General features: G+C 31.8%; 4 protein-coding genes across 6 annotated transcripts; 2 read left to right on the forward strand and 2 right to left on the reverse strand.

Annotated features, from left to right (window-relative positions):
• Positions 1-175: 175 nt before the first annotated feature.
• LOC146541312 (solute carrier family 66 member 2) lies at positions 176-8,926 on the reverse strand. Of its 3 annotated transcripts, none has more exons than XM_085201405.1 (6): positions 8,522-8,926; positions 7,957-8,093; positions 7,423-7,500; positions 6,667-6,883; positions 5,768-5,900; positions 176-4,314 (listed from the first exon to the last, which is right to left on the reverse strand). In XM_085201405.1, the coding sequence occupies exons 1-6, from the start codon at positions 8,722-8,724 to the stop codon at positions 4,258-4,260; spliced, it is 825 nt and encodes a 274-aa protein (XP_085057531.1). In that variant the 5' UTR covers positions 8,725-8,926; the 3' UTR covers positions 176-4,257. The 3 variants fall into 3 exon arrangements, with proteins under 3 accessions (XP_085057531.1, XP_085057443.1, XP_085057618.1); XM_085201317.1 differs by having other exon boundaries at positions 7,423-7,548; XM_085201492.1 differs by lacking the exon at positions 7,423-7,500 and having other exon boundaries at positions 8,522-8,925.
• An 831-nt stretch (positions 8,927-9,757) lies between these two features.
• On the forward strand, positions 9,758-10,759 carry LOC146541313 (mitochondrial import inner membrane translocase subunit Tim21). The gene is made up of 3 exons (XM_085202392.1): positions 9,758-10,187; positions 10,274-10,456; positions 10,532-10,759. Exons 1-3 carry the CDS (start codon positions 9,855-9,857, stop codon positions 10,679-10,681), a joined length of 666 nt encoding a protein of 221 aa, XP_085058518.1. The 5' UTR covers positions 9,758-9,854; the 3' UTR covers positions 10,682-10,759.
• On the reverse strand, positions 10,746-12,722 carry LOC146541314 (transmembrane protein 231). Its single transcript, XM_085202261.1, has 5 exons — positions 12,446-12,722; positions 12,158-12,327; positions 11,940-12,068; positions 11,423-11,651; positions 10,746-11,335 (listed from the first exon to the last, which is right to left on the reverse strand). Exons 1-5 carry the CDS (start codon positions 12,582-12,584, stop codon positions 11,073-11,075), a joined length of 930 nt encoding a protein of 309 aa, XP_085058387.1. The 5' UTR covers positions 12,585-12,722; the 3' UTR covers positions 10,746-11,072.
• A 1,189-nt stretch (positions 12,723-13,911) lies between these two features.
• LOC146541315 (hemocyte protein-glutamine gamma-glutamyltransferase-like) lies at positions 13,912-18,511 on the forward strand. Its single transcript, XM_085202141.1, has 9 exons — positions 13,912-14,606; positions 14,929-15,749; positions 15,831-16,026; positions 16,118-16,306; positions 16,381-16,600; positions 16,682-16,940; positions 17,036-17,320; positions 17,575-17,700; positions 17,794-18,511. Exons 1-9 carry the CDS (start codon positions 13,994-13,996, stop codon positions 17,944-17,946), a joined length of 2,862 nt encoding a protein of 953 aa, XP_085058267.1. The 5' UTR covers positions 13,912-13,993; the 3' UTR covers positions 17,947-18,511.
• The last annotated feature ends 1,649 nt before the right edge of the window (positions 18,512-20,160 follow it).

Genomic DNA, 20,160 nt, shown 5'->3' on the forward strand with positions numbered 1-20,160 from the left:
TAAGATCTATTTCCGCAGCATCCATCTCAATTCTCCAGAGGTCCTCTACTGACGTAACGCAAACTCGGTGACGCTGATCGTCGAGCTTTGTCATTATGAACTGCATTAAGTCTTATTATGTCTCAAGTTAAGCCCATTTCGCTTGAAAGGTTTTCAAGGATGACAAAAAAACACATAAACAAACAACGTAATTTTAATTCGTAAAATAATTGATAAATCACAACATCACTACATTCGTTCATTATTCGCAATACAATAATTTAAATATTAATATATAAGTTAATTGACTTACGTGTCAATTCGCGCAACTTGCTTGTACATATTAGGTACGGTTTATATTATAATACAAAAATGTCATTGCTATTTATTATTATATTTAGAGAAAAATGTCGGAGCGTGTATAATCCTACTTATTGTGTATTTTTAATTCACAGATAAAGGTATTTTTATATACGCCAATATTGAAATGTATTATTGATATTTATGAAGTTGTCGAGGTTCTATGCTCGGTCCCATTAACGTGTTACAAATTACAATTATTCATATGTAATATATTTGTTACAATATATAAATATGATATGTTTCAACTCTCAGGAGTTTTCATTTGCAATAATTGATTTTTCAGCTGATATTTTTGACAATATATAAAAAGTCATGATGTGGGAAGACTTCACATTGTTTTTTTTATAGAAAGTAACCTTTATATTTTTTATACCCAGAATATAGGTAGAGGTGTATGAATCCTGAGTTCTTGTGCCGTAACATAAGTTCATAAATAATTTCTACATGAATAATATACCTAACTTAAAATGTACAATAAGCACTTTTAAATTTATTAATAAATATAAACATATTTTATACATTTAAAATTCACAATTCAATTAACAAAATAAAATATCAACATGGAATCATTTACAAAAGTGATTACAATTATATACATATAAAAAATTGTACTTAATAATTATTAAATACGCTTTAAAATATTATCATTAGATTAGAACAATTCCTAAGGATAAATGTCATGTTATGACTAATTTTTCTCATCACGCCATTATTTATTACGTATAGTCCTTTTATTATTTTCGATTGTAAACAGTATTTTAAGGCAGAGAATGGCTTTATATTTGTTATCACATTTTCTACGATATTTTTATTGTTTTTTTTCTCTAGCCAGTAAAACGTTTTTCTCTTTTGTCATAAAAAGAACTACACAGTTTTTCCAAGTGACATAAGGTAGCGTCAGAATATAAAATATGTTTAATGTAGAGATGGAATAGTGATATAGTGTGAATTTTTTATAATTTAAAAATTATAAAAAAATCACTCTATATTCTGCGTGTACAACGCCACGCTTTCTTCTTATTGTCAGATCAAGGAAATTCCCCCGAATGGGACTCGAACCCACAACCGTTGCGTTTATAGTCACACGTTCTGCCGCTGCATCATGACAAAATAAAAAATTACTAAATATGAATATTATAAAATGTGGTACACCTTTCATATAATATTTACTTATCTAAATAAAGAATATCTAAATTGTACAAAACATATAATTTTGTTAATGATGTTTTAAGAATTACAACCCGTCAAATATAAGATTATATTTTTTTATCTTTGCCTAAGCACCATTTAAAAGACACGCAATCAATTTAGAAAATAATTAATATAATTTTAAAGAAACTTAATATTTCATATACAAAGGTGCCTCTTTGTATTGATCATTAATGAAAAGCTAATAAAAAACAAATGTTTTAAGTTGCATGTTTTTAAAAGTGAACCTTAATGTATAATGGGTGTACTTTAAATAGTAATAATTTTTGGATGTCTGGGTCACCAATCCACGTACTGGGTAGAAATTAATAAGAAATGTACTTTAACGAAGATTTATATAAATATTATAAGCCTGAGTTCATTTTGTTAATACCACACAAAGGATAATGTGTGAAATTGTTAAAATCTTGATTCTAATATCAAGTATGGACATTATGGCAATATGAATCTATCTATATATTTGTACACGCCGGCGAACGTAGGTATGTAACTTAAATAATAATTATCACAAGTAATACTTACAAAACTAATACATTATATGTACCATTTAATATATACCTATAGCCTCCAGAAAATTTGTTACTCATTAGCATATATTGCCTGCAGAAAAGAATCACAAGGGCTTTGAGTGGAAATGTTGTCAAAAAGATGTTTAATGAGATTATATTCTATATTTTTTTTATTCTATTATATATATATTTTAGATTGATGGTCGCGATCAAAATAGATTATTTAAACACCAATATATTTAATTTTGTTAAAACTTAGAAAAGTAAGACAGTAGGTAGTTTCTATGATGTATGTATATTAAACTGCAATCAATATTAGTATCAGTAAAGATATTACTTTCAATATGGCTTTAATACATCTTAATATCTTGACAATGCTACTTCGTAAGTCGTTGTACTGACAATATACGAGCAATCACAAACACATATGTATCTAACATTTAGGCACATTTTTGTAACATTCAAAATTTCAATATGAAATTTTCTCTTACAAAAATACTTCTAAAAATGTGTCACACGTCTTGTTTCAGTGTAATGAACTATTCATTGTACTCAAAAAGTTTTATCACATTTATTATAATGCATTTCAAAACGATTTTAAATATTATAATCTAATACAACAGCGACTTAAGATTAGATTAGATTTCGATCGATTTCAGTAAAGTGCGGTCCATCTAGTAGTAGTGCTTAGTTTAAAAATTTACTTAGTCAACGTGACTAATTAATGTAAGATATATGAGTTCTAGAGTATAGTTGATAATAAAAAACCTACTATCTATCAGTAGCACTGTTATCAGTTCTGTTAACTAGATGTTTGCCCTCGGTTGGTAGGTTGTTATAGTTATTAGCAAAATAATCATCTTTTTCTCACCTAAATAAACACTGTTCTTGAACAAAGATGAATTTAGAAAAGTTTCCAAATAAACAAATAAGCGATCATTTCAATGTTAATGTAAAAAAAGATAAACGAAAAAGCTCCAAAAGGATAGTTACTTGAATAATAACCATAAGCAACTCAACCACTGAGATGTATTACTACTATAAATTCGGGTAGGCTAATAATAAAATAACCAACTCTATTTACTATTCTAATGTATACCTAAAGACAGACTAGGAGCTGTTAATATGAAGCCTATCGATCAGCACCTTTGACTTTCGTCAATATATTTAAAAACGGTTATCAAAAGCCAATATTAAAAAACAAATTAGAACATTCACGATACATGACAAACATTTAGTAAAATATATAAAATAATAGGTACAAATAAATTGTAGTAAACGATAGTAGTGCATTATGACTGCATAATCCAGCACTAACATATCACAAAAATATTAAAAGTAATATTTTTTTAGATATTTTGTTTATATATTTTGACTGTAAGAAATAAATAAAATACTCTCACACACCGAGCAAGTGAGCAACAATAGATTCAATGAGTTTTATTATGATTGAATTAAATCTTTTCGTTTAAATTACAAAATATTTTACAACAATTAGATCATTGTTAGAAAACGTCTTTTAGATGTAAGCATATAAGACAAATTGAACACATTACACAATGATATTTAAGTCATTTTGTCACAATAGAGTACTTTGTAAATATTTTATAATAAAATTGTTGCTCACGAGCACGTTGCTCGTAAATAAGTCATGTATTCTATTTATTTTATTACTATTATCGATCGCTTTAGTAATTTAATACAGCACAGCACAATGTGTGCGATTTATTGGGTCGAATACGATTTAAATTTCCAATAATAATCGATAACCATCGAGTGTCGATTTTGCTATAATTGACATCATCTGACGTCATAGTAACACACTGATTTGTAATTATATGATAGTGCTGTGAACAAATTCATCGATTATAATCTATAATCATCGATTGCTTCGACTTCGTTTGTTGTACTAAATCACACCGAACGCTGTCACATTGATACACTGATTTGAAACAAATAATAGAGGTAGTAAATCGGATAGTGCATTGAACGAACAATCGATTATAATCGATAAACATTGGTTGCGGCGAATTCATCTGTTATTCTCATTACTAGCTCACACTGAACGCCGTCACAGTGATACACTGATCGGATATAATATCGATACAGTAGTCGATAGCGCGGAGCAGGCGAGTTGTCATAATGGCGGGCGAGTGCGGGGGAGCAGCGAGCGCTATAAGTCCGTCTCTGTCCACTGCTAGTCGCCGCGCCGGAGGCGACGCGCCGCGGCCGTGTTGTGGCGGAAGAACCATACCTGCGATAGTTAATATTATATATAGCTTAAGTGTTAATTAGTTACTTAAGTGTTATAGATATCTTATAAATTATAAGATACGCTAATAACATAACAATTATTTCGCACACCTTTTACATTTTATTACAAAAATAAATTAGGTCGGCAGTATATTTAAGGCAATTTTTTCTTGTATTACATTTAAGTAGAAATAAAATGAAAAGTATGTATATCATAACGAACATTAAATCTTTGTTAAACAGTACTATTGACTTAAGATAAGTGCGATATGTTTACTATTGTAAAATATTTTACTAACCTAAGGTTTGCGCGTAGTAAGATATTTATTTATGCGGCGCGTTATGCGTTCATCTGATAATAAATTATTAATTTCGTGCGCATTTTATCTTCCGATTTAGTGAAATACTCAAAAGAAGCATAGTAAAAAGTAGGCTTTCCATATCTTAAGAGATAATTGCACTGCAAATCGATACCTTAATTCGCAAACCAGCTACCGACAGTCTCCTTTAAAACTAATCTTACAAACACAACACAAATAAAGTAATTACAATGACATGAAAAAGACAATTGGTATACTGATCGATCGACCAAGTGATTTCTTAGTAGGTATGTGGACGAGTCACAAGTATGCAGTAAAATAGCAACACGCACACAAGTCAAAGGTTGCAATATTTACTTTCATTTACACATTTAAACAGGTAAATTTATTAGATTTTCGTTCATTTTTAAACTAGACGGTCTTTAATCAAAAATGTAATAGAACAACATAATAAAAAAACATTTGCTTTATGAAATTTATAAAATATATATAATTTTTTTGTTGATAATATTTTTGTGTCATTGTAATTACATAATTTGTGTGTATGTAAATTCAGTTTTAGAGGAGACTCCGTGAACTTTATAAAGGTCGCTGTTGTAATATGATATCATATTTAGAATTTTAAATGATGTGATTTAATTAACAATCGGTCATATTTTACTAATAATGATAACTAACATAGTTTACTTATCTCCATTACATCATAATGTTATATCATACATAAGGCACACTCAAAGAACACATAGTATGAAATTTTACACAAAAAAAATGTATATTACCTTTAAGTTTATAATATATTTCACGAAAAAAATATCAATCAGCGTCGCGCTGTATCCCGCACGCAGCAGGTTAGGCCGAGGAAACCTAGTATTAAGACACTCCGTTCCCCACTTTCCACCGAATTCTGGATGCTTTGCGTCGGGAAGATATAAATTTAAATAAATATTTTCTTTCCTCGAACCCACAACCAGTCGAAAACATTTTTATAAACATAAAGTGTGGAATTCCACAGCGAGGAAATGAAAATAATTAATTCCCATGAATTCCCAATCCACACTGAATTGAAAACACAACCGTCGGCTATTATTCCTCTGCGCCACGAAGGCCTCAAATAAATAAGTGTAATATACTTACTTGGAAGAGTATAACAATGTCTAACAAAACTTGCAATGTCCCGCACACCCAAAATTGTGTAGGGGCTTCTCTTATAACGAAATAAGCAGTCTTGAACAAATCTCCGCAAGTCCACATTATGACCATGCTTAAGCTGAAATCAGATATTTTTTTATTAATTTACAATTTCAAGCTATTATATAAGCAGTGTAGGTGGAGGGAACTCAGTGTTGAGACACTCCATTCCCCACTTTCTGACTAACTTTCGAGACATAGCGTATTGAGTGGAGGAACTCCAAGCCGCGTTTTGCCCAACCAGAGCGAGAGAATTTAAATAGTTTAAATTTCTCTGACTGGAAATCCAACCCAGACATTTTTCTTCTTTTTGCGTTATAACATGATAAAAATTTTATTTATGGCGTTTGCTTTAAAATATGTAATCAATCATGTTGTGATTAACGGCGAGTGATAGTGAAAAATCAACATAATATAATAAACAACGTCTAAGAAATTTGTACATAAAATGTTACAATAAATTGTAAATTTTCAATCAAATGAAGAAGAGCTTATTTACACAAGTGCTAAGTTACCTAACGATTAGAATTATGGTTGAATATTTTTTTATTTTACCTATAATCTTTTAAAAGTAATGAATCAGAGACTGCCGTAGTGCAGCAGCGCAGAGTCTGATTGTAATGATGGTTGTGGGTTCGATTCCTACTAGGGGGTATAAATGATTTTAATTTCCTTGTTGTATTAATAAGATAAAGTGAGACGATAAGTTCAGTCATTCCATTCCATACAATGTGTCCAAAAATTAAGAACAGAATGTCTTAAAATTATATTTTTTCTGCTTACCCTGCAATATGAGAGATACAACGTGATATTAAAAAAACTAATGAAAGGAATAAAATCTATACCTCATGCCTTCAGTACTTTTGTTCTGATGGTTTTTGGCTATCTGTGGTGCACCGAGCATGGCCTCTGTGAACACTGCAAGGAACCCTATTAGTTCCACAAATGGTGAAAATTCTATTAATAAATATGTTATAGCTGCCCCTAGCACTGAGAACACTAGCATACAGTCTACATAGCTCTGGAAGTCAGTCCACGCCCAGAAATACTTCCTATCCATATCTGTAAAAAATGTCAAAACTTTTTAATAATTAATTAGTTGTATTCTTGAATTGGATTATTTTTATTTATATTGTATATACACTTTAATAATTTGGTCAAAGGGGAAGTAAAGTATATCATGCAATTTGACATATATGGATAAGATAACAGAAACATAAATAGAAGTGATCTGGTCATTGCTCCTTGAAACAATAAGATAATTAGTATAATGTAAAACAGTCAATCATGCTTGGTTAGTATACTTAAAGTAGATTTATAAATGTATTACAAATTAAAATTTGACTTTTACTAAAATGCATACCATATTTAGAAATAATATTACACAAACAAAAATAAGTAACAAAGTTAACAAAAACGTAAAAAAAGCTTTCCATTTATGAGATGAATGCACCATAATAACCAAAATGCTATGAAAACAAATCCAAAGGAGATAACATGACTCTTTCATAACTGCAACAAAAAAATGATAAATGAACAAACACAAGGATGATGTTGAATATATATTATAAAAAAATACAAATAATATAAATGGCACTCACCATAGAAACGGTGAGGTTTCTCTCCCCCTACAATGCCGCTACGCTGTCCCAGCCAATGCGCAGTTTCATCAGGCTGAGCTGAGCCATTCACACAACATAATACTATATATAACATGAATATTGCACCTAATGTCACCATTCACACCATCCACCAAATAAAACATAAAATAATGTTAACAAATAACTAAAGAAAACAAGGAGGGCAATACCAAGGAGTATAGTAAAGGAAAGGAAGATTAAGATAATTAGGCTAAATATAATGAAATTGTTATTGTTAAAATTTATCAATACATAATATTGTACTATGATTGAGAAATCTATGGTAAGTGTATAATTTAAGCCATTACCAGAAATAAGAAATAATAATACTATAATAAATAACCGATTAATAACAGCAATATTAGCAGTTCAATGTAATTGGAGTGCAAATAAACAATAAGATAATTTGTAAAACACAAATAACCACTAAATACTTCTATCTCTAAATGAACCCAGAGTAAAACAGCTGATTTGAAAATGTAAGATGAAACTCACCTGTAAATATCCTATCCCTTGCTCTTATTATTTGATTCTTTTTCCTGACATTGACACACAAGTGGATCATAGCAAACATAGTTACATTCATCACAATGCTTTGTATTAACAATGGTAGCTCATAACGTTTCCCAAACCTACAATTCAAGTAACTTTGTTTGATAGTTCTTTTAGATAAAAATATAAAATGTAATTTTATAAAATGTAATTAAATATTTATCAGTAACATTACATGTGACATTACAAATTAAAATGTGAGAGCACACAATGTGAGATTATATGCAAATAAAATAATACAGGTATCAAAAATATTGTTATACTGTGTATGAAACTAGTATATTAAAATATAATTTCTTTTATTGCATACAAAAATATAAAATTAAAACAAAGACTAAATGATAAAACGATGAAACAAAGAGCTTGATCTTTTAATTTTACGAATTATGAGTTGCCAATATAGCTATATTTAAGACATATTGTCTTCTGGTACATGTGTAATATTTTGGCACATATATAATAAATGTTATATTTTTAAATTTTTAATAAAGTAATAATTAGATCTTACCAAAACAATATACGTAAAGTATTTGCTACTAATAACGTCAAACAAACATATAGAGAAAATCCTTCAGCATCTTGAGTTTTTTTTATTTGTCTATATTGTGGAATATATGGTGCTACACCGCCTACAATCATAGCAGATGCTGCGCCCCATCCAACCAAATGTCCCACAGTTAGCCCCAACTCATCAGATATTATCCAATCCATTATAAGTAATAGTATATTTTACTGACTTTACTACTCTATAATACTGATATTTTAAAGATTATTTTACACTTATAGTAGACAATGTTTCTAATCATATTCAAAAGTAATTTATATTTACAATTAGCTCATTTTAATGATTAAATTCAACTATTCAAAAGAGAACTAGACAAGTTAAGACAACACAAGTGACAAGACGAATGTAGTAATTTGACTTGACGTTGACAGACACAGGAAATTTTGATAAACAATTTCACAGACTATAAAAACGTTATGTTATAAAACCTGAGTATTTCTTTGCGCTTACATCCAACACTGGTAAGTATATTAGGGAATATGAAATTTAGTTGGTGTATTTTGTAAATCAGGTGCATAAAACAATATCTAACTTTGTTAAATTATTATAATAATGATGATGATTATTATAATAATACTTATATAGTAATGACCTTATCCATTGCCGGACACTTATCATGATTTTAACCCCCTGCCAGACACTTCAAAATCGTAATCATAACTATAAAGGCCTACGAACATATTAGGAGCAGGTTTTGTCCAACTAGTTAATTCAAATTATCAGATATCACATTAAAACAAATAATTTATCTAGAGCGCGAACAACGACACTTTAATTATTTTATTCAACTTTCACATTAAACTTTATAATAAGAGGCCAGTCGTGGTGCAGAGGCATAAGTGTGTAAGTATAAGCGCGACTGGTTGTGGGTTCGATCCCCATTCGAGGAAATAAAATATTTATTTAATAATAATACCCCCTCTGGTGTTGAGGCAAAGCGCAGCATTAAATTCTGCCACTGAACATGCGAGTTTCTTAACTAATGTTAAGTTAACTATGGTTCTCTCTGCCTACCCTCCTGTGTGCAGAAGTGCATGAAGCTGATTTTTTATCTTTATGATTTCAATACAAATTAATATACGTTTTTTAATTATATATAATTATTATATTTCACTTCTTTTTTTACCAAAAACTGTAAATTTGTTTATCAGCTGATTGCTAGTGTCATTCTTGTTGACACAGTAAGTGACAGTGACATTTATAATGAACTATTGAAATTTAAACTCTGCTCGGCTGGAAAATTTTCTTAAATATTATTTTATTTTCTATTAAAAATATGACATTTCTTTCAAAATTGTCTCCGATCGTACAAGCTAAAAGTGTTACTCACTTTTTACCTAGAGCGGTAGGGGTTTCTATATATAGACCAGTTCGATGGTATGCTACCGAAAAGGGGTTATCCAAGAGCGAAAACAGAGCAGACGTTTCAACCGATGTTAAACCTATTGGAGAGAAAATAAAAGAGACAACTAAAACAGTGTCATATACTGGCGTTATTTTGGCTGGTGTAGGAGTTACAGGCATCTTATTTTACTACATATTTCGAGAATTATTTTCAAGTAACAGTTCTAATAGTATATATTCCGTAGCACTTGAGAAATGTAAAAATGTATGTATATCTTATCATCAACTTGGTTAAGTAGAATACTTATGTAATTATTAAATAAAAAAATGTATTGTCTTTGGAAATTTCAGGATCCCCGTGTAGAAGATGCACTTGGTGCGCCTATAAAAGGTTATGGTGAAGAGACATCGAGAAGAAGAAGGACACATGTAAGCCATGCTGTCTATGAGAAAGATGGTGCAAAACACATGAGAATGAGGTTTTATGTTAAGGGTGTAAGAAACAAGGGCATTGTTGAGTTGGATATGAAGCAGGTATATTAATTATTATTACTAAAACAATAATAAACCTATGTAACTATAATATTTAATATAATATTTCTGTTTCAGAATGAATATGGAAATTACGAATGTAGATACTTACTAGTCCAACTTGATGACTACAGTGGAAAAACATTTATTATTGAAGATAATCGGGCAGCATTAGATCATGTAAAATCAGAGTTTGGTAGTTTACCTACTTTAAGTTTAACACAATAGTCCTACCAATATATCCAATAAAACACACATTTAGAAACATAAGTCAGAATGTAAATAAAAATAGTTTTCAGTAAAAAACACTATTTATTTTTACTTTCATTTCACAGTTTTTATTTACTTTTGAATACTGGTTGTTTAACTACTTTATTTTGCTTTACAGTTTTCCATATATAAAGGATGGCAGGCAGTGATAATGTAGTGTTAGAATTTTTAACTCTTAGTTTTCACAATTTGTAATTCTTTAATAATTTCTGTTAATATTTGAGAAGCCTCACTTTTGTTAGAGAGCAGGTAAATGCATCAAACCCACAAACTATTGTCCTACAGTCTTGATGTAAAGTCACAATAGTTTTCATTTCTTATAATACTTACAAAGATTAGTATTGAGTTATTAAGAGTATTTTTTCTTCCAAGGCACAATTTCCCAAGCCATAACTAATCTTTGTCTGAATACAAATATTTTTATTTTCTCTATTAAATAATAAAAAATGAAGGCTAATGATAGATATTGAGGCCATGCATATTTAAACTCTTGAAGCAAGCTCGGTATATATCTTATTTGTATTTCTGGAATTCTTAAAATGATATCAATATCCACAGTTCCAATATGGCCATTTTGTGATTGTATATGTCCCAGACCAACCATTGAAATAACTGAAATTTAAACAATATTATAATACAAATTACATTTTTTTCTAACATAGTAGTTGAGTATGTAAAAATATTAAAGTATAAGTTAACCTTCTCTTCCTAGATATTCTTGTAGAATAAAATTAATTAAGTCCTTATTACCATTGTTAAATTGTTCAAAAAGTGAGACATTATATCTTGTATCTAGAGTGTTTTTTAAACAAGGTAAATGCAATGTTTGGTATATATGGAGATCACCAAAATATTGAAAGCTATTAGGAGGAAAACAAAAATCCTTGTTTATAGCAGCAAGACTTTGCATTTGTAATGGGCAAGTATCCTGAAATTAAAGATATTTTCTTAAAGAAGTACACAATGGTAACACTTTGCTTAAAAAGTTTCAAAGTTTAAATGAAAGCAGGCACTCCATTCTTCTTGCTCCACTTATCGCTGAATTTTCAAGGCAACATGCCGTACTTTGTATTGTTATCAGAGCAAGGAAAGGAAAATATTAATTAATTAATTCTTCCGATCGGGTGTCGAACCCACAATCTTCGTGTTCGAACAGCACAAATTGGATGTTGGATAGTTAATTAAAATGAAAATATTTCCTTGGTTTATATATTACCATTATAAGGAAATCTACACCTAATAATATCATTACAGAAGCTATTGTTCTTCCACTTGGAATAATTATCTGCATTTTGAATTTTAATTCATCATTTTTGCCATCTCCATTATAATCTTCTTCCTGTATCTAAAACAAATTATCATCAAAAAATAATGCACATAAACAGTGATTTGAGAATTTTAAAATGTAAATACTAAATAGTATTAAACAAACACCTGTATTTTTGCACAAAATTCTTCATTTTCCATAATTTTTTTATTAAATGCAGCAGCTTGGCCACATATGACACTGACACTGGGATCATCTGTTTCAGCTATTATTAAGTAGTCGTAGTTAAATTGTACCCATGGTTGTTCATAAAAATAGTAGGATTCTAAACGGAAGCCTAAAATATGTATTATCATGCAAGATGTAATTATTCAAGTCAAGATAGTCTGTAGTCATAACACACACAATATATTAGGTATATCATTAGTTTTTATTAGAATCAGCTAAATATATACCTCTACTTCTGTAAACAACAATAAATGGTAAAACAATATTTGCAATCGTTGTTAATATAGTAAACAAAGCAGCCTTGGAAAGTAAATAATTTTTATACTGAACTTCGACATTATAACTAAATAGTTGGTACAGAGCCATTTCTTTTCAAAAAATGGTTAATATATTAAATTATTTATATGTAGGTATATATAATTTTTATATTCTAATGTGATATTTGTAGAACTTAACATAGCAATTCACAAACAATTAATAAAATAACTCAGTAACAGTAGGCGCCTAAAATATATTGACGAATGCGTTGCTATAGCAACGAATGTTGCTTACTTCTATAACCTGATTTTTTCCTTTTTTTTTATGGAAAAACATAAGACAAACGAGCGTACGGGTCACCTGGTAAGTGATCACCGCCACCCGCGACCCCTTGTAACACCAGGGAAGCTACAGGTGCGCTGCCGGTTTTTAAAGTGGAGATAGTTTAGGTTAAGAAGACATTGATAAAACAATACTTCTTTTTATATAAGTAAGTAAATAAAAATGAAGAATTACTGACAAGCTACTATCCGCCTGAGGAGGGTATCGCACTCTGAATAAAATAATAATTGTTTAAGAGATTAAACAGTAGCCGCTGTGGTACACGATACGATTGCCGTTGGAGTGTCGGGTGTCTCGTGTATAATAGGACAAAGAAGCATCTATTGTTGATAACAGGCCAGCATTAAGGAATGAATTTAATGTGGCTATGTTGAATATTTTATATATTATTTTATTGTATGGCATAAAATATAGAGATCAACGTAACGTAGCGTTTGTAGGTTCGATTCCACACTGGTGATCATTGTTTATATTTAAATTGTTATCATTTCCACACTTAAGTCATAAGAGAGCACTAGAGTGATATTTATATCACCTTGTCTAGAAAGTGTAATATAAACGAATGGAGAGTCTTAATTAAAGATTCTAAAAAAATCAGGTTCACGCTGTATCCCACACACAGCAGGGTAGGTAGAGGAAATCCAGTGTTAAAACACTCGGTTGTAATGCATAAAAATCAGGCATACTTAATGTATCGTATTTTCTAAAACGCAATTGGATAAAATAATGTAGTAAAAATGAATATTTTAAAGACAATAAATCAAACATTTACGGCTTACAATCATTATTATTTTAGTTTTTAAACAGGGTAAATATATTTTATCCAATCAGTTATATTTTATAAGAAAACCTTGTTATTTAATATACACAGATGAATAAAGAAATACTTAGTACAGATTCACACATAGACTATTTTTTCATTTAATTTTATTGTGTTACTCTTTTAGTTGTAAATTATCTATTCGTTTAAGTTTCAAGTCAGTGCATATAAACAATAGGTGGGCTTAAAACCAGGCGCTTGATGAAAACTGACACCAGAGACATGTGATTCTTTACACCGTTGTGAGTATATAAACCCTTCAAATTGGACCAGGCCTAACATTCGCTCTGGGTTCTCTCCGGGGCGTGTGTGGTTTGTGTTTGTGAAACGTAAAATTGGAGCTCAAAATTAAATTATGGAGAGGATGTCTACGAGCATGACATCGAGCATGACAGGAATGGGGCTCGGTGGGATAACTGGTTTAACAACTGGCATGAGTACACTGACTTGTATGAGAGAGCAACAAGTTACAATTGGTGGAATGCCTACTAATTACGTTCCGGGACTGTCAGCTAATTATAATATTTCAAGCTTTTGTCAACGTCCAGGACAAAGTCGACGCTGGCCTACTGCTAGGGCTGGACCAACTGCCCAGTATAGACCGGGGCGTTCACACAGTACTGGTGCCTTACATCGTCTTAAATATTCTTCAAGGAATAGTCCTAACACTCAATATGCTCATAACCTCATATGTAAATTGGCTGATCAAAATGAGCGACGACGTCATCAAGATACTTTGGAATTGATACCGCAAAGTTTCTACTCTCAGCAACCACTGAAAGTAGAGCTTACAGAATTTTACCCACGTGACAATGCTAAAGATCATCATACAGAACAGTATGAGCTTGTCAATGACACTGTACTTCCTAATCCAGTATTGAGAAGAGGGCAGAATTTCTTCTTTGCCGTTCGCTTTGATAGAATATGTGATAAGCAACAAGATCTAGTTCGTATTGTGTTTTGTATTGGTAAGTTCCATTATTTATTACAAAAATATATCAAACTACGACTAATGTAGGCCGTTGTATCTCAGTGGTGTACTCGTACAAGAGTGTGACTATAATTGGGATGCGCGAATGCGGTTTGTTGGTTCGATTCCAAATCAAGGGAATGAATTTTCATTTCCTCGCTCTGGTAACTAGCAATACTCCGAAAAAGCGGCGGAAAGTGAGAAACGGTGTGTCTAGATTCCCTCTGCTGGATATAACGTGAAGCTAGAAAATATATATAAAAAATATTATTATTAAAACATTGGTCCTGCTTGTACACCCTAAAATTTCAATATTTTAGGCCCAAAACCTAGCGTTACTAAAGGTACCAGGATAGTTTTGCCTGTGAATTGGAGCACTCAGCAAGCAACACTCCAACACTCACGTGATGTTATTGGTATGGGCATGGGAATGTCTCGTATCCAAGATACTAGTACAAGTGTTACTCCGGTCACAGCGATTAGTACCATGGGAAATATAGGTACTATTAGTAATATTAGAGAAACGACAACTTATGGAGTTCGTCGAAGTTCGTTCAGCAATGATCCTGCACCCTTGCAACATAGTCCCCTAAGTCCTCATGGAACATTAGAGAGACCCGTAATTGAGCGATACACTGCTACTACGCAGCATTCTTCATTAGGACGTAATCTTGGGTCACGTACAGGATCAATGCAAAATTTGGCCTCAATAGCGAATGAAATGGATAAATGGGACCTTAGCATCCAACGTCAAGATGGAAACACTGTAACATTTCAAGTTCATGTACCAGCCTCTGCCGCCGTGGGTGTTTGGAATTGTTGGGTACAGACTCATCGAGTTGGCCAACGCGATAACCGACAAGATTACAAATGTGATGAGGATATTTATATATTGTTTAACCCATGGTGTCGTGAAGATCCGGTCTTTATGGATAATGATTCGTCACGAAAGGAGTACATTCTAAATGAACATGGAAAACTATGGTGTGGTACATGGCGTCAGCCAAAGGGTCGTAAATGGATTTTTGGTCAGTTTGATGATGTAGTTTTACCTGCGTGTATGTATTTATTAGAACGGAGTGGTCTTGAACATTCTGAACGAGGCAATCCTGTACGTGTTGTAAGAGCTATATCTGCAATGGTAATCATAATTTTTAATGATTTTTATTTAAATTACACTTAATATACAAAGTATTTTTTATAATTTATAAATTTCATATAGATCAATGCAAATGATGACGATGACGGCTTAATGGTTGGACGATACGACGGTGAATATAAAGATGGGGTATCACCGCATGCATGGACAGGTTCTGTGGCTATTCTAGAACGTTATCTTACTGACGGTGGACGACCTGTTGAATATGGACAATGTTGGGTGTTTTCAGGATTAGTAGTTACTATTTGCAGAGCTCTAGGTAATTAGATTTATATATTTCAGTTACTAAATTTAACGTCGTTAACGTCACATATTGCTATATACTTAAATATGAAATTAAAACTGTACAGGTATTCCTTGTCGTTCGGTTACAAATTACGTGTCAGCTCATGATACCAATCGTACTTTTACTGTGGACAAATTCTTTGATCGAGATGGGAATGAAGTACCCAATGGACCCGATGAAGATTGCTATGACTCATGTTGGAACTTTCATGCATGGAATGACGTTTGGATGCAAAGACCGGATTTGCCACAAGGTGATAATTTACCTTATAGATTTATATACTTATAGTATTTATTTTTATGCCTTTTTTATTTTATGTATTTGTAGGATATGGTGGTTGGCAGATTATCGACTCCACGCCTCAAGAAGAAGCAGAATCTGTATATCAATGCGGCCCTGCGAGTGTTGAAGCAGTACGTCGTGGTGAAGTTGGGTTTCAATATGACACGCCATTTGTCTATTCTCAACTCAATTCAGAACTATGTCTGTTTCAAGAAGAAGAAAATTCAGAATGGGGTTTTATTAGAATGGCATCGAATCAATATCAGTGAGTAAATACATAAAAATATATTTAACATATTTAATTAACTTTAATGATGTCATTTATAAAGAAACATATCCATTGCAGGGTTGGCCGAAAGATTCTTACAAAGAACCCGAGTCGCGAAGATGATGAAGGCGACAGTGATCTGTTAGAAATTACTAATGAATACAAAGCTACTGAAAATTCAGACCGTCTAGCCGTTATCGCGACATGTCGTGGTTTTCAACGTCTCCAACAATATTACGACTTTCCTGATCGCAATTCGGAGGATGTCGTGTTTGACCTCATGGATATCGAACCTGTACCATATGGCCAGCCGTTCGATTGCACGATGAATATTCAAGTAATTATTGTGATACGCTCGATATTTATTTTTTTGGTAATCGGTTAAATTATATTACTGAAATCTGTCATAAGAATCTGATTGTATATTTTTAGAACAAGTCCCATGAAGATCGTACTATCTGGTGTGTTTTAACAGCATCTTCGTGTTATTATACTGGTGCAATTGCATCGAGGCTGCGTAGATCTCAAGGAGAATTTATAGTACGAGCGGGACAACGTGAAGTGCTAAAATTACACGTTACTCCTCAAGAATATATGGACAAACTAGTCGACCATGCCATGGTTAAGGTGCACGCTATGGCGTATGTAAAACAAACACGCCAAGGATGGTCTGACGAAGACGACTTTCCGTTGAATAAGCCACGATTGCAGATTCAGGTGACAATTTTTAAAATTGATTATTTTATAATAGAAATAGGTTTTTTTTTACTATACGCCGCCCGCATCCCACACAAAGCAAGGTAGACAGAGGAAACCTAGTAAAGATCCTCCGTTCCAAGTGGAAATCTACCACAATCTTTCGAATTTACAGTCGCACGCTTGTGCCTCTGCACCACGACTGGCCTAAAATATTAGAATAGGTACCTACATACATAAAAAAGCTTATAATAATTGTCTATTATAATAAACAGGTCAGAAGTCAGCCAACTGTAGGTCAGGAATGTGCGGCTACATACAGTTTCCAGAATCCATTGAACGTGCACTTGACTGATTGCTATTTCACGGTTGAAAGTCCTGGTGTACAAAGACCTAGACAGGTAAGTGATAGCTTATTGATAAACTTGGCATATTATTGTTTAATATTTAACAAGTTACATTTTATAATTAATCATTTTTATTTCGGATCTTAGATACGGTTCCGTGACGTAAAGCCAAGCGAGCTGGTGAACTACCAAGACAAGTGCATGCCGCGCCGCAGTGGGGAGTGCCGAGTGGTCGTCACCTTCTGCTCCAGACAGATCGACGAGATCTTCGGCTGCAGTGTGGTGAGCGTGCGCGGCTAGCAGCCCCCTCCGCCCCGCGCGCCCTCCCCCCGCGCGCCGGGCCTGCCGTCACCGCGTGCGCTACAGATTGACCACACCTATGTTTACGTAGCGCCTGAACACTTTTTTGTTCAAGAAGAGGAAGTGCTCATCTTAAAATCAATATAAACTTCCTCCACACGGTGTACTGCAAAACTATAAATGGACTGCGACTCGGCGTTGAAAACGGTTTTGTTAAAATATTTCACGTAATAGCACCATTCATATAATTAAAATACAAAAAAATTACAACACAGAGACGATGCACGATATAATTTTCAAAAATAACTAATAATATTAGCTATAAGGATAAAACGGAAACCGCTGCTTCGAGTGCCATTTTCCATTGTTTTTAATAATTGTTTTTTTAAGTAAGCTTTATATATTTATAATATTATACTTTTAGAATAAGGATAACATCGCATTTAATTAACTTTGTTATACATATTTTAATATTAAAAAATGAATGAAAGAAAAATACAAAAAAAAATGTGCACTGTGTTCGTGTGTTTTTGAGATCTCAAAAATAATAAAGCAGTCACTGCAATCAATGTCTTTGAAATGATTACCCACCCTCAATAACATTAATAAATATTAGCTACTTACCTACTACTTAAATTTTAAAATATGATGATCGACTTACTCAGTTCCAAACTTTACATGGAATTTATAATCACTAGCAACTCAGAGATCGGTCTTGAAACGCCGTTTTAATAATTATTAACACAGCATCTCAAGATCGATCTCAGAGTTGAGAGCGGTTTATAAGTACGGGGCCTAGAAACAAAGTAAGTTTTGGCGGCGTAACCACTACATTATTAATAAGAAATTTAATTAAGAAATTATTAATTTCTTCGAGAAAAATTCAACTGACAACCTTGTTTAAATTCAGAATTCAGATACAGTCTCACTCCGCTAAGAAGGCTAAACTAGTCCTTTGTTAAATATTTCCTTGATTTATTTTAGGTAGAGAAGAATATTATCTAAAAAGTTTCTTTTATAGTAAATGTATATATTAATTTGTTTAATCTAAAATAATGGACTGAAAATACGTTAAAACTTAAAACGGACTGGTGTGTCACTAGGTTCTATTTGTGTAAAGATATCATGAAAATTTCAGGAAATACATGGAGATAAAAGAAACTGTTTACTCATCGGGATATTTTTATATTACTTTGTTCATCTCTTATCAGTGCAGTCCTTAAAAAGTCCCCTTTGAACCCTACTACAGTAGGTATGTAAATATTATTTATGACTAATTGTCATTTTATGTGTCATAATATTTTTTGCAATATTGTAATTGCAGGTCATTGACCTTTAAGTTCTAATATGTTGGTAAATAACCTTTTTGCTCGAACTCTTGTTACGCGTTTGCTGTTCGTTTTCCTTAAAAAGGTCGAAGCTCTATTAAATTTTTAAAGTAATTATATTTAAAATAAAATAAAAATCGACTAAATAAGTCAAATCAAAAGTCAAATAAGTCAAAACAATACCCAATTTTTTTTTATAAATATTCTAAATATATTTTTACGTTCTAAGGTGCATGATCACGGACTGCGAAAGCAGATGTCGGGTTCGAATCCAAAGCATTCATTCACAACTACTGATTACTTAGTCGATAATCCCTATTACGTTAAATCCTTTATTAAAAAGAAAAAATACGAAATTTATCGTTTTATAATCCTAATAACGAAGGTTAAGAATAAAAACTCAAAAATGAAAAATAAAATAAAAAACATAAAGCTATAAAACAAGTAAAAGCATTTTTTTTAAAATTCCGAGTGGAAGAAAAGCTAGAAATATCAAAAGATCTAAACTAAAATACAGTATTGGATTTTAGCATGAAGTGAGATCTTACAATATAAGTAAAGGAAAAAATCTAAAAAGTCAAAATTTATAGGTTTTATAGGTATATAGCGATACCTATAAAACGAGAGGGCGAGCCCCACTAGCACTTGACCGTTTTTAAATATACAATTTCGTGAAAATTTTGTCACCAAAGTTTTCTAGTTAATGAAAAAAAATGACACGAAAAACCGAAATATATAATTATATATATTGTTAAATATACTTGGGAATTCTCTGACGTAACATCTAAAATAATCTAGGAATTTTACCTATATTGAGGTTATTCTGAAAACTGTAGGTAACTAACAATACAATTGAAATTACGCTTGTGCGTGAATGTTTTAACGA

This window comes from Heliconius melpomene, chromosome 1, assembly GCF_056956725.1.
Source record: "Heliconius melpomene rosina isolate 202511_hmr_F chromosome 1, ASM5695672v1, whole genome shotgun sequence".
In the NCBI taxonomy this organism is placed as follows: Eukaryota; Metazoa; Arthropoda; class Insecta; order Lepidoptera; family Nymphalidae; genus Heliconius; species Heliconius melpomene.

Excerpts from the sequence above, each read along its gene's own strand:
- LOC146541315 (XM_085202141.1), top strand. The coding sequence starts at position 13,994 with ATGGAGAGGATGTCTACGAGCATGACATCGAGCATGACAGGAATGGGG. Across the intron at positions 17,321-17,574 it reads AGCCACGATTGCAGATTCAG|GTCAGAAGTCAGCCAACTGT; the intron begins GTGACAATTTTT and ends TATAATAAACAG. Across the intron at positions 17,701-17,793 it reads GTGTACAAAGACCTAGACAG|ATACGGTTCCGTGACGTAAA; the intron begins GTAAGTGATAGC and ends TTCGGATCTTAG.
- LOC146541314 (XM_085202261.1), bottom strand. The coding sequence starts at position 12,584 with ATGGCTCTGTACCAACTATTTAGTTATAATGTCGAAGTTCAGTATAAA. Across the intron at positions 12,069-12,157 it reads AATTTTGTGCAAAAATACAG|ATACAGGAAGAAGATTATAA; the intron begins GTGTTTGTTTAA and ends AATTTGTTTTAG. Across the intron at positions 11,336-11,422 it reads AGAATATCTAGGAAGAGAAG|TTATTTCAATGGTTGGTCTG; the intron begins GTTAACTTATAC and ends TTTAAATTTCAG.
- LOC146541313 (XM_085202392.1), top strand. The coding sequence starts at position 9,855 with ATGACATTTCTTTCAAAATTGTCTCCGATCGTACAAGCTAAAAGTGTT. Across the intron at positions 10,188-10,273 it reads CACTTGAGAAATGTAAAAAT|GATCCCCGTGTAGAAGATGC; the intron begins GTATGTATATCT and ends TGGAAATTTCAG. Across the intron at positions 10,457-10,531 it reads TTGAGTTGGATATGAAGCAG|AATGAATATGGAAATTACGA; the intron begins GTATATTAATTA and ends TTTCTGTTTCAG.
- LOC146541312 (XM_085201317.1), bottom strand. The coding sequence starts at position 8,724 with ATGGATTGGATAATATCTGATGAGTTGGGGCTAACTGTGGGACATTTG. Across the intron at positions 8,094-8,521 it reads ACTTTACGTATATTGTTTTG|GTTTGGGAAACGTTATGAGC; the intron begins GTAAGATCTAAT and ends CTTGAATTGTAG. Across the intron at positions 6,884-7,422 it reads GAAACCTCACCGTTTCTATG|ATATGGATAGGAAGTATTTC; the intron begins GTGAGTGCCATT and ends CATTTTTTACAG.